Raw genomic sequence first — 14,116 nt, forward strand, 5'->3', positions numbered from 1 at the left:
TCATGGAATGTACAAATGCAAGGAGAGAAAGTTTTCATAAGAATATTACCTCATTTGTTGCATAAGCTTGAAGGTATGCAGTGAATAAAATATGCAGGGCACTGCTGGAACAGGAAAAGACCTAATAGCAAAGGCAGTTAAATGCTTCCTTGGAAGAACAGAATCTTCTCCTTCTGCTGCAAAGATTCTTAAGCAAGTAACTTAAATCATCTTTTTCATACACGGTAACTGTATTCTCATCTTTGAAGTATCTAGTGATAATTTTTAAATTGTGATTATACTGTTAGCCATTTCCCTTCCCTAAGAATGAATTATTATTAATTAATTATTTCCCTTTCCTATTAATGCTGCTTTCACTCACTGTGCTCAGGCTATGGTGCTGGCGTTGGTCTGCCTTTCAGTGCTCGAAGTCATGACCCGCTAAAGCTGAGCAAATACATCCTTTCAAACTGCCTTTTTGTGTTCATGAAATGTTTGTATGCACACCCGGACTTTTTTAAACACATTCATTATTGGAAATTATTCATCCTCCCTCCCCCAGACTGAAAAATGAAATGTGTGGACCACATGGCTATTCCCAAATCCAGTTATAAGCATAGCTCTAATTTGTAAAACATGCTTAAGATCCGAACTGCACTTACAAAACAGACCCAGGACACACACACTGTTTTTAAGTGGGTCTGGTGACAGTTTTGTAAACAGGTTGCTGACAGAGCTGCATTTGTTACTGCAGGCAGGGTCAGATTTCTTACCATTTCACTGGCATCCTATTCCCCCCACCCCCCGTCAAAGAATTCCCACCGAAGCCAAGGGGAACTATTGGAACCTTCTGTCGGGTCAGGGACCCAGAACCAGAACCATCAGAACCCCATCAGCTACAAGAGCAAGGAAACTGCAATAAGGAACAGGAAAAAACAAACAAACAAACAAACAAACAAACAACCAAACTTGCAAGCCGTTTCCAGCTGGAAGCAAGGACAAAAAAAAAAAAAAAAAAGAGATCCTTCTCCTCTGGGCTGATTTAATCAGGTGATTTAATCAGGTTAATTGAGATCAGGTGATAACTGCCACGAAGCCATTTCCTTACGATTGGAAGCTGTTACAATTTCCCAGTAGTCTGTGCCTCACTGCAATCAAGCAGGAACCTGTGAGTGGAAGCTGTATGAATCTCACTCCACTGAAATCCTAAACACAGAATTCCCCAAAGCCTCCTTCATTTTCAAATCCAAACAAAATGATAGTCACAGATTTCCATTAAGAAAAAAGCTGTTTATTTTTAACATTTGAAGGATATGCCTTCAAAATGTCATCCTTTTTGAATTAGTTCATCTTTTTAAAATCATACACACATCTTATTCATGACAAAAATATTTTATACACACATCCCTAGGGCACTAAATTGCAGTATTTATGGGTTAAGTGATACTCCCTAGTAAAATAAGTTAAATTTGCACAGGAAGATACAGAGTAACATAAATCTTACTTCAAGACATCACCCTGTGGCTCAGCTTAATTACAGATTAAAATAAAAATGCATTTCCACAAATAAATTAGCAGTACTTGGCATAGATGTGAATAAAACATGCATTTCTGTGGAGGTTTTGACATACACATTTTGTCATCTTACAGATGAGAAGCAATTTCCTCATTACTTCAGAAATATGATGACTTCTTTCTTGGGAATTAGTTCTGCATTTCAGCCTTGTACCTGTACATTTCTACTGCATGAAAACTTCTAAAAGAAAGGAAAGAAGGAAGTGTTGACGTAACTCAATCTGATCTCATCTTCCCCATTATCTATTGATTTAGGCCATGTCTGACAATCTAGTGGTGCTTGAGTGAAATCTCTCCCTAGCACTTTGGTATAAACTAAAATAGACATTATTTAGCCCCTTCTGGCCCTCAGATTATTTGAGAAGCTACCAGCCCTTCCCTCTGCCCTAAAATATGGACAGTTATATCCATATAATTTCTAACAGATATTAGTCTCTCGCATTCTTAACGACCTCCAACATTGGCACTCCTCCCTAAGCAACATATTATACAATATTTACTCTTAGAGACTTGTCCTGTTATCTAACCTGTTATCTTTGGTGTGGCTTAAGCCACTCACCTCTTGTCTTTTCACAGTGGAAGCGAAGGAACTATGCCCTTTCTCTTTGCAGCATTTTTATGCATTTGAAGGCCATATTCTTTGTTCCACCAAATCTTCTCCTCTGTAGGATAAGCAGCAGCAGTTTGCCTCACTAAGCAGAAGAATGCTGATCTGTAAATAAAAATCAGTATTAATGCCATCAATCAAAGGCCTTAATTTATGTCCTACTTAGTAATATCAACAAGAAGGGTCCAGATATTCCCTATCTTACATTGACTTCTTTTAACTGTACATAATTCAAAAGCACCAATAACTAACAGTTTTATGGTTCCTTTATTTTCTTAGTTGAGACTAAAAAAAAAAAAAAGAAAAACAAAACAAAATAAAAACAATAAGCAGCTGCTCCAATTGACTGTACTGAATTTCATTTTGCATCTTAAATGTCATTGTATAATAAAATGCTAACAGCATAGATTCAGGGTTAAAGAAAGAGAAACAACTAGGGAACACATTTATTTTACACACATTAGTTGTCTATAAGCCTCTTACTACTTCATCATGTACATTCAGAACTGATCTCCTTTGTTCCAGGTAACTAAGTCAGATTTCCCAGTTCAGTTTTTAGATGGCTCCCACTTACAACAAGCGCATAACAGTTAACAGACAGAGCAAAGCCTACAACAGCTTCCCATGACCTAAAGTAGAAGCTGCTCCAGATCAAATTTAAGCTTATTTTCCAATGGGCAGTCATCCAGACCACAAAAACCACCACCATTCACAGACTGCTGCTGTGCAGCTTCAGTGTCCAAGGTTTTAAAATTTCATAACATTTACCCTTCACATAAAACAATTTATACAGTATACTCAATGTAAAACCCTATGCTAATACAGCATTAAATTTAAGATGTCAAAGCTTACAGAAATCAAAGATTATGGTTAAGGTTTCCAGAGCAACATGAAGTTGAAGTCTTGGCCTCTTTTGGTTGTGTGTTATGATAAGGTACTCCTTCATACGATATCGTAGTATTGAGAAACGTGACAGACTATGAGGCATACGAGACATGACATTGCTTATCTTATAACCACTTCTCTTTATCTGTGAAAAACTTTTCATTTGGAGATTTTATTACAGCCAGTGTTTCAGGAGTAAGATGACAAGTTGTGCGTATGTAGAAGTCTTCTTACTCCACATATACTGTATTGCATGTTCTCAAAAACTGACAACATAACCTCTGACTTTCTGAATTATGTGTATTATATCACCTACAGAAACAAAAGAAAGATCCAATAGGTGTTTTCCTTTAAAGTACACCTCCAAGAGTATTACTTTTACACAGATGTATGGAATTATTTTTAGCATTTTGGATGCAGAATATAAAGAACTCTTAGGGTCGTGTTCCTTAGCATCCTGGTAGAATAAATTAGTGTTCTATTGCAGAATTAGTTGGGTAGTGTACAGCCCATGTACCTCACCTTGCAATCATGACTAGATTAAAAACAAACAAACAAAAAAAACATTATTATGCATCCTTCTATTGGATAATGCATGTGTTTAATGCATGCATCAGAGAAAGGACTTATGGCTGAACCTTCAATCCTCATTTTTAAGTGCCTGAATCTGCAACCCTACATACCACTAGTGAACTGTTGTTCAAAAAGGAGGTTTAAAAAGTTCAACATAAAAATTATCTTCCCTGAAAGCTGTGAGTGAAAAGTAATAGTATATAAATTTGATGTTCTGAGAAGTGCTAATGTTAGATACTATGATCATATACAGGCACATTTCAATTCCTGTGTAGGAGGGTGAAGTCAAATGCAGAAAACGCACGTAAATATTTGCCTTGGCTGAAAAAGAGCAACCAGATCAAAACGAGCACACAGCAGCTGTCATGCCAAAACTAGAGGAACACAAAACACTCTACATTTAAGGACAGAAATCTGCAGAGAAATCTACATAGCAGAGGTTGAAATGCATTTGGTGCAAAGCTGGGAATGGCGTAAGTGCTTTCCTCAAGCATTCACAGCCGTACCAGCCTCTCCTTCAGCAGCCCTTGCAGTAGAGCCAACAGACACTGATGTGTCCACATCGAGGCCCATCACATGCCACAATGCCTACTTAGGAAACATACCCACAGCTGCCCCCCTCCTGCCCTCTTGAAAATAGGCTCAAAGGTTAAATAATGGGATATGACCACGTTACGCACAAATTCTCCTATGCTTTCAGTGGTGACAGGATTCACGGTGTGCACACACCTACTGTACTCAGTCATTTATTCCTTGGAATTGCTGACCGTCCACATAGATGAGATAATGGACCATCTTGAGAGAAAGGTCTGACTTGAAAGTGGGTGACTGAACCTTCACAATGGAGTGTGACCGATTGTTTCAGGAGCTCTCCAGGTGGCAGTTTTGGAGAGTTCTTCAAATTCCCTAAGGGAGCTCCTGCTGTCTAGTTTAATTTGTGTACTTAAAATGTATTAAGTAACATTCTTGGTGGAGCGTCCCCAGGTTCCTGCTGCAGAAACAGCTGAAGTATCGTAGTAGAGTAAACTGATGTAGTGCAGCAAGAATTACAATTACGTAATTGTATTCACTGTATTAAGCATAACACGACTGACAAAACTTCCAACTATCAGCAGAAGCTGAATTTAGGCTGCAGTGCACTTTACAGTAATATTTAGTGTCAACAGCAAAACTAACTCAACAGATTACAGTTAATTTCCTCAAAGTTATTTCATTGTTTTTTTTTAAGACTACGCAAGCCTGAGTTTAGAAAAAAAACCTGACAGTCCACATACACAGTAGCATGGTATTTTTTTAAGTGCACATAAAATACCATATCACAGTTTTAAAAAATAAAATAAAAAATTAATAAAACATTTTTATTAAAATTTTTAAATAAAATCAGGATACAGTACTTATAAAAGGAAACTTGTTTCATTTGTTAAGCTGAGCAAGAAATGACAGTTTTCAAGTATAGGCTATATTTGTTTTGCATTATTGTACTACCCGTATCTTTTCATACCAAATACATGTATGAAATGAAGAGACAACGAGTCTCAATTACTGAATGGCAATACATTCTTCTTGAAATTTGCTAGAAATCAGAATATATTTTATTCCACTTGAAAATAGAAACCTTTTTCCTTACAGTTACCAACATCAAAGTATTGTTCAGACTACATAATCTGACAAAGGCATCAGAGAAGTCTATAAAAATAAAAAAAGGGAGAAGTGTAGTGACAGATGAAATTTGAAACCTCACATCATTTAACATGCAGTAGATCTCACACTGAAGATGACAGTGAACAAACTAAAATTGGTGCTCCTTCACATCAACTAAGCTGAGGAACTCACTGCCACAGGATACTGAAGTTAATTAGAAGCTCCACAGCTTTGAAGAGAGACTGAGCAAAATCAAAGAAAAAAATCCATTGCAGTCTAGAAATCACCCATCTCTGGAAGCCCCTGAGTCCTCAGTAGCTCAGAAAATATGAAGAGTTGCTTTGTCAAATCCTGTTACCATACTCAGATGCTGCCAAGATGTCTGAGGGTAGCAAATGTGCACACAGGGAAAACTGCTTAGCACTGCTACCGACTCTAGGAATATAATCAGGATTCAAGAAAGCAAAGTGCACTCAAAACATTCAAAAAGAATTTAATCTAAAATTGTTATGTCAGCTTACGATAATATACAATTTAGTCAATGTAAAATGTACATTGGTATCATCATAAATATGATTTCATCACTTTACATTTCATTTCATGGAGGTATCATGTTTTGCTGAAGTTCTACACATTTTAATGTTAATTTAACTAAAACAATTATAGTCCAACTCATGTAGAAAATCTTCATTTTGCTACATCACAAGATGTAGCAGTGGATGGTTCATCTGGATCATCTATATTGTGTTTTTTCCATAGAAAGTTCTCATTTTTTTTCCAAAGAGAACTTTCACATACACCTCTCTTTTCTGTCACTGGTGGATGAGGTGCTCTTTCACACAGCTCCTCTATGACCGCCAGGTCCGTGAGCTTTCTGAGGCTCTCCTCATTCTGCTCATTCAGCATGTCCCAGAAGTCTTTCGGTCTCTCCTTTGATTTTTCTACTTGCCCTGAAGGGATTCTCCTTGGTGATTCCGTAGGCTCATTTCCACCATTTCCGAAGAGGTCATCAAGAATAGAGGTATCTCCAAGCAAGTCCACAAAAGGCTTCTTATAAGTCTTAGCTTTTCTCTCCTTGTTTTCTGACTGAGACAGGGATCTTTTTCTTGGCAGCTCTGTTACTTCTGAATCCTGCTGTTCTTCACAACTTTTTACAGACAGCACCTCAATTATTTCTGATTTACTGCTTAATGAACCAGATGCCATAAAATCCTTGAATGCCTGACTGTTTCTCCTTTCAATATATTGAGTAGCATCAGTGAGTGATTGTTTGTATTTTGTATTTTTAACACACACATTATCTTGCAAACAGGAGTCATTGTGAAGCTGCTCTACTTCTTCACAGCTTTGCTGTTTCTGCATTCCTGTAGTTCCACTCAGAAGTTCTTTAGCTGATGAAAGTCTAGACTTGCGTCTTCCAAAATTAACAACAGATTTTCTTTTTCTGGAGTTTCTTGCATCCGCTTCTTTTTCCACATAGTCGTGAGAAACTTGTGCTGGTATTTCAACTGGAAATAAAGATGCCATCTCTGGATGCTTTGAAATGTAAAATTCTTTCAACATCTTCTGCCGTGTTTCTGATGTAACTTTTGTAATATGTTCTGCAAGTTCTTCCACTGATCCCATATTGAAGTGGGATACCATTTCCTCAAATTGTCTCCTGTAATTATCAAGAAGAAAAAATGTTTTATAACCGACAACTTTAATTAGGAACAAAAGAAGTAATTTTCAAAATTGCTTATATACCAACTACCATAGTGATTTCCTTGTCACAAGGCCAAATTAAAAATATATACCAAATCCCAATTCCAGGTTTGCCCACTTAGCAATAGCTTTCCACTTTCTTTTCCACATACCACCTGGCTATCTATGCACCAATGGAATTTAATTATCAACATTAACAGCAACAATTTGGGGAAAAAGCAAAAATGAGACAGAAAAACTCTTATCTTTCCAAAGATGAAGGGGAAAAAAATTAAAAGAAATATTAAAAAAATACTGAGTTTCATGATAAAAAGTATATATAACGTCCAATGTTTTTACAGTCTATGAAAGTGATGAAATCTAGACAAAACCAGTAGGCAGTCAGAAGCTCACATTGTAACATTTCTTGTTTCTAAACAGCTAAAACATTAGCTTGCAATACTGCATGGTGCACATACCATGAACACTGTGGTGATGACATCTGCACAGTGTCATATAACGTATGACAGACTGAACCAACACATTAAACTGATTTGTGGGTTCCATTTGTTTTATTAATCAATTATGCTACTCCGTAAAGTTTGAGTGGAAGTGTCCCATTAGTTCTGCTCTTGCCACAGAAAATCATCAGTATTCCCTGAGTAGGGTTGAAACGAAGACAACAGTAACATTAAGTTTAGAATTTTACTTTGTTCTCACCAAAACAGACTCACCTGCGGATTTCTTTGGGTGTCTTTCCAACCAAGAAGGTGGTTGAACCCACTCTGTGTACTTTTTTGTTTTTCTGGATCACAGGATGCACAACATAGAGGTGTTGCTTACTGTTCAACATCATTTCTTTCCCTCTTTTCATAATGTTCGTCCCCACCATCTCTTCTTCAAGGGTTTCTTCATCTTTCTACCAAAACAAGACATGGAAATTGTCAAAACAGCTGTGTCTCTGAAACAACGTTGTTGTGACTGCTTCTGAAGCTCAAGAATTTGTGTGCTAGGACTGGGATTCAGAGCTGCATTGTAAACTCTCCAGTATGCCACAAGCTTCCTGGTACAGCGAAGGGAAGTCTTAGTTCTCTAAGAGTAAACTGGGATACTGTACCAAACATGTTAGTTAGGATAACTGAAAGATCACAAAGTTCTCTAATGCATTAACAGGTGTTATACAAATACTTAATCTCAGGCCACGGAACCCAAACCTCACTTAGAACCTCCAAATATAATTGGGAAAAAAAAAAAAGATTTATTTGTATGTTATAGTCTTAATAGATATATATCTTACTTGATTTATTTAGTACAATATTATTTAGATTCTCTGCTTCCTAATAATTCCTGATAATATGTATTATTATATATAGTGATACAAATAGAGATACCAAAATTAAGGTAAGAACATTTTTGTCAATATCAAAATATCTAACACACAAACAATTTATAAAACATGTAAGGTTACTTTTGAAAGTATCACTATGCTTGCCTGAAAATGTGGAGAAAACAACTATACATTCTACTTACATTATAATACATTTAAGAGCAAAACACACTGTAGACATGATGACTCTTACATGGAGATTGCGAATTTTAATTTTAATGGACATCAATTGAATTCAAGAAGACTGGTACAGGTCAACTCATCATGCATTGACAGTCAACTTCTTGCACAAAAATATTATACCTTTTTTTTTTTTTCCCCTCCCAGAAATTCACCTAAGTTCTTGTGCACTTTTCTCCTCTCCCAAAAGGCAAGCCAACAGGAATATGAAAAGTAAAGAATGCATTTGAACAGGGCGGGGGGGAACAACAAAAACAGAAAAGCTACACCATCTTTTCCCCAAAACGAGGTCAGGGAAAAAAAAAAATGCTTAATGATGTCCTCAGTCCCCCTACTGATACTATCTGAAAGATGAAAGCACAAACTGTGTTCACACCTTGTCATCTGCAGTTCAAAATTTGGTTTTGGATCTACAGTGTTTCTTCCCAATGTGTTTCTATTTGATCCATGTCCACTTCCTTTATTTCCATGGGCTGTTCACAATGTTCTTGAGCTTTAGGATTGCACATCTGTTCCCAATCCATTACTTTGGCAAGTAACCTCAAACTAGCATACAAAGAGAGTTTATACAGGTATAGATTTTCACTCTTTAAGCTACATGCACAATTCCAAACATCAGAATTTCAATACATTATTACAGTAAACAAAACTGAAACCAAGGCTCCAATTAAAATTAAGATTAAAAAACCTGTCTATATCTCAATATTACGATAACAACAAAATTAACATTGAATTAGCAGATGTCATCTGCAGCATAAATATTCTATTGTTATCTTGCTAATTCTGTATATATTTAAAATATTTACAGGTTTATTTCCTTTTTTTTTTAAAAAAAAGATTTGCACGGATGATAGAGAACTTACTTGGGAAAACATATTGGAAAAAAATAAACCAATGCCAGTTTTAAAGTATATCTGTTTTGATGTAATTTTGGCATGACTAAATAGTTATAGCATTCAGACTTTACTGTGACAATACATAGAGTATTTGTCACTCTGTCAGGAAATTGGGATTGCGTAATCTAATAATAATTGTAGAATACAAGCCCGACCATGTTAATGCCTGTCTTAAAAGCATTTAAAGCCTCCAGAAAAGTACATTCAACTACCACTTAATAAACTAGACCAAAGTATAAAAGGCAGCAACACTTTGCTTACATATCTGTTCACGCTCAGATTAAAAACTCTTTGGAGGACAAAAAGGCAAATTTTGTAGACATACTGGAAGTCGTATAATTCTGCAAAGACAGGCAATTTCTGTGAAAAACTGCTAACTGTAAATAACTTCAGAGATGGCATATTTACTTCTGGAAGTACAAAACTTAACTACACTGACTAGCAGCGCCAACCAGAAAGAAACAGCAAGGTATCACTGTATACACACAGATGGTTCCTCCTTTTCTACCCAAATTAGCAGCTCAAAGATTTTTCCTGACTCTACAAAGAGTTTGTGGAAACAAGTTACCCCAAAAGTTGTGAGAGCTAATGGCCACTGTGAGTTACTCTTGAAAATCTTATCACAGCTCTCTGGAGCAAGGCCAGTTAGTTACATGGCACCCAGTTAGGCTGAAATAAAACTGGCTCTCTTGAACTTCAGAATGTTTCTGAGAGTTTGCCAACTTAAATCCAGCCCCAAATTCATATTCATATATACACACATATATATGCATAATAAGCCTAAGCATTTTGTGCCTAAGCGTTTTATCAGTAAAACTAAAACACTTGTTTCAGTAGTTTTTCTCAAGATGGGTCAGGGCTGTCTAACGGTCCAATCTGAAGTTTGTTACTCTGAATGACACATGGCTGCTGATGTTCAAGCTACTGATAACATTTCCACATGTATAGATGAAAATATTCCCTGTATTTTTCTACTTGCATTACCATTAAAAAAGCGAAAACTTCAACCAACACTCCAGCACTGTATTTCTTAGCTTTCTTTTGAATCTGATGTCATCTGTTAATCATTAATTCTACTGTTTCCTCCCTCTCAAAAATGTTTTTTTTTGATTCCCTTTAAATGCTTGCCTTCTAACTTAACTATTCAAATCTATTTTATGATGCAAAATTCGTTTTGACAGCTATTTTCTTTTCCTCAAGTGCTTTCTCTACCATCACACCGTCATGTGTCCCTCCCGTTATCTGTTCCTACATCCAATTCCACTTTGACTTTAGAAACCTGGTCTCGTGAATCTGAATTAGCACATGTCATATGCCTCAGGCAATCCCGCAGAGTAAGACAAATCGATTGAATCTCATTCAGCTAGGAACCTCTGACTGTTGTTCTTACATTACTGACACTAGCACATTCAACAACGTATTCATACAAAGGGTCTCCCATCCAAAAATTTATGATCTGAAGAAGGGAATAATACAGGAAAAAAAATCCTTCACCCCAAGGACTCTGTGCATTGGAAGTGCACTTTACCTTTGCTTAACTTATAGTATTGTATATTAATTAATTTACTTAGATAACCACAAGCGTTGTTGAACTTCTCAAAAGAACATGCTGATGAAAAAGAATTCTTGCCAAACATTATGCCATCACACACATTACTGTGTTAATTTTTTTGTGCACTGCAGTGCACATCTTCTAATTAGCCTTCTGAAATATATGATGTAAAGCTAAAGCAATAATTAGTGTATCCCAAATGTATTTTAGAAGATTTTTTTTAAAAAGGATTGAAAGCAATTACAAAAGGAATCTTTATTAAATACTTAACTATGTTAAAGTACACACAGAAATTTCCACTGCTCGAAGTGGAAGTTTCCCTTTAAACTTCACCACATACTCACTGGTCATCTGATAAATTAAGTGCACATATACTGAATTACCTGTAACACACCTTTATATGTTACTGCATTCTTCACATTTTCTCCTTTCTCAAACCATTGTACATTGGCATGGGAAACAAGTAACACCTAAATTCCTTTTATCAAAGACAAAAAGTACTAATGTATTATTGAATTACTGAATGTGATATTTTTACCAGTGTCTTCAAACTTATGCCATTCCTCTTTGCCAAGAAAATCTCAGCACAAAGTTTAGGATAAATAGAAAATTTATCTTCAAACACAGGCATGTATATAACACACCCAAAGAGCTATAGATACAAGTTGATCAGTAGAAGCAACATTTTTTGGATTCAAAAAAGTTACACGAGAAAAGGTTACACTGCAGAAAACATCCCAGGAAATGGGGGGGTGGGGGTGTGTGTGGAATGTAAAAGAAGAACAGTAAAATGAAATTCGGAAGTGTCACTGTCAATGATGGAAAGTAACATGTAAATGAGCAGTCATTTCTTCCCGTTTTACACTTATTTTCTTATTCTGCCCCATCTTCATTTATTGCATTGGCTCTAAAGAGCCTAGGAAAGAAGAGTGGTCATTACATAACTTTGCAGAAAACAGTTTTAGAAGTATTCAGAAAACCTTGGGACTCTTACCACTCACGAAAAAATGTCAGAGAAACCATTCATTTTCACCTTTCACGTTCCGTTTAAACTCTGGGATTTTCAACTTAAACACGGTATGTACACCCTTCCTATCTTTCTGCCACAGAAGGTATTTTCCTCTATTCCTTCTTCGTTTGTTAGGTATGCTTCTTACTCATAAAACTATACCTAAGGTTCTGGATACTAATAATGAGTTTCAATTTCTTTGAGTTACATATTACATACAGGCTGTAACCATGAGTCCAGCACCTGCACCTTTGAGTCCCACATCAGTACACACTTAAAGACTCATGCTCTTCAAGGACATGCAGCTGAGAATCAAGCAAAAAATGTAAGTGCTACAGTACAGCAGTCACTTCTGCTTAGAGATTCCAACAGCTCTTGGATCTGATTGCTCCGTGCGCCTCCCACCACACAGTTACATGAGTTTTTAAAACAGCATACACATACCCAAGCCAATTCATGCCTATTTTTGATGGTATAAAACTTCTGCCTATGTCCTTCCTGCTACAGGCTGTGCTCTGTGGCAGTGACTGCAAATGCATGAGCATCCTCACATGTGACCGATCATCTTAGGCCTGTGACCTCCCCCTTTTTCTCTGTAGCCCCTTCAAGCAAAGCAATAGAGAACAATGTTCATCTTTTTAAGTACAGCAAGATGAAAACGTGTGATAGAGCAGATGAGCAGAGTCTAGGAGTGAGATGAGTAGAGAAAAAGACACAGGTGCAGGGATGATACTTATTTTTTTTAGGCTGTCTCTTCTTGCCTATGGCATTTTCTTGAGTAACCGGACTTTGAGGATAATGAAGTTCCTACAGAGGCCTGAAGATGAAAACACGTTTGCACAATTACTCCTCAGCCATAGCTGTACGACATCTGAGTATCCTCCGCTCTGCTATTGCTTAACTGAAGAATCATTATGGTAGGTACCTTGCCAGATACTGCTTTCCAGCAGCAATTCCCATCTCTGACTTCCCCACTCACATCTGGAGCAGTGTTACTAGCTTTTCTCTACACATGAAACCACTGCTGCCTGATATCCAGGATACCATCCCTTGAAGAGTTTTGTTGTCTGTTTTTGTTTCTGAAGTGAACAAGAATGGCCTTCTCAAATATCTTGTTACCTCAACCAGAAAAAAGCATGAAAACTGAGTTCAGTATGACCATCCCCTTAAAACTTGGCATGCAAGCAAATAACAGAACTGTATGCCATATTTTACCTTGCATTTTCCCACTATCCTCGAAACCTGACAAAACAGATGATTTCTCAGGTATATTACAAGTTGCAGCAGATATTGGGCAATTGTTATTATTCTGACCAAGTGATACTCATTGTATTTCACTGACTTTATCTACCCAAATTACAATTCTATATTATTTCAGTTAATCTTTTTTTCCCCATTAGTTTTCCCTTTTTTTGGTTCCCCCCACACCCACTCCCCAGTAGCCTTTTGGATAATATATATCCAAAAGTAGGACTTTCCTATATTCTGTTCTTGAATATATGCTATTCTTAGATAGTTTTTTACTTTGTCTACATTTTACATACTTGTCAGGACATTTCAGAAATAAACAGACTAAAATATTTGTTACCTGTTTGTCCTTGGTCTCATTTTCTCTCTTCTACACATACTCATGTCCAACAAGAATTTCTTCCTAAATCATTTTGCATGCCAAGGAAAACTGAGTATAATAGTGTCCTTTGAAAATTTCACGTAGTTTATCTAAAATTAAGGTCCCTCCACTCAAGATCACAGAAAAGCTACTTTCTTTGAATAATCCGAATGCTTCCACCTAATTTTTAAAAGAAAGCAGAATTGCTTTTCTACTTACAGATGATGTAATACTGAACAAATTACGTACTTCAAAGCGTTACAGTGACTTACACATCCTAGTTTGAAATATGCCTGAATCTTATCGTATATTAAATCAATTTCTAACATGTACGTTAATTTTCCTTCTAAATTTAACTTTCCTAACTGAAAGGCAGTCTTACACAGATTGAACTGGTCTATTGTTCTAGCAGAATAGGATTATAGAATGAGAATTAGAAGTAATTGTATTGCTAATGTTGAGTAGCTCAACTGTCTAGAAAATAAAGCTAACCTACTTTGGAATTTTAAAATACTCTTGAACAATTGCATTTATATTATT

General features: G+C 36.4%; 1 protein-coding gene across 7 annotated transcripts in view; it reads right to left on the reverse strand.

The window, feature by feature from the left end:
* Nucleotides 1-1,263: 1,263 nt before the first annotated feature.
* The window catches only part of ERCC6L2 (ERCC excision repair 6 like 2), a 59,191-nt gene continuing 46,338 nt past the window's right edge, over nucleotides 1,264-14,116 (reverse strand). For 3 of the 7 annotated variants that reach the window (XM_048080507.2, XM_013198790.3, XM_066987844.1), the window contains 2 exons: nucleotides 7,678-7,862; nucleotides 5,737-6,920 (listed from right to left, as the gene is read on the reverse strand). In XM_048080507.2, the coding sequence (XP_047936464.2) occupies nucleotides 5,948-6,920; nucleotides 7,678-7,862 (1,158 nt within the window). In that variant the 3' untranslated portion in view covers nucleotides 5,737-5,947. Of the gene's footprint in view, nucleotides 2,267-2,498; nucleotides 6,921-7,677; nucleotides 7,863-8,886; nucleotides 9,057-14,116 lie in introns of those variants that run through there. The other 4 variants (XR_007169602.2, XM_048080505.2, XR_007169603.2 and 1 more) reach the window with 4 other exon arrangements.

The sequence above is a fragment of the Anser cygnoides genome, chromosome Z (genome assembly GCF_040182565.1).
Source record: "Anser cygnoides isolate HZ-2024a breed goose chromosome Z, Taihu_goose_T2T_genome, whole genome shotgun sequence".
In the NCBI taxonomy this organism is placed as follows: domain Eukaryota; kingdom Metazoa; phylum Chordata; class Aves; order Anseriformes; family Anatidae; genus Anser; species Anser cygnoides.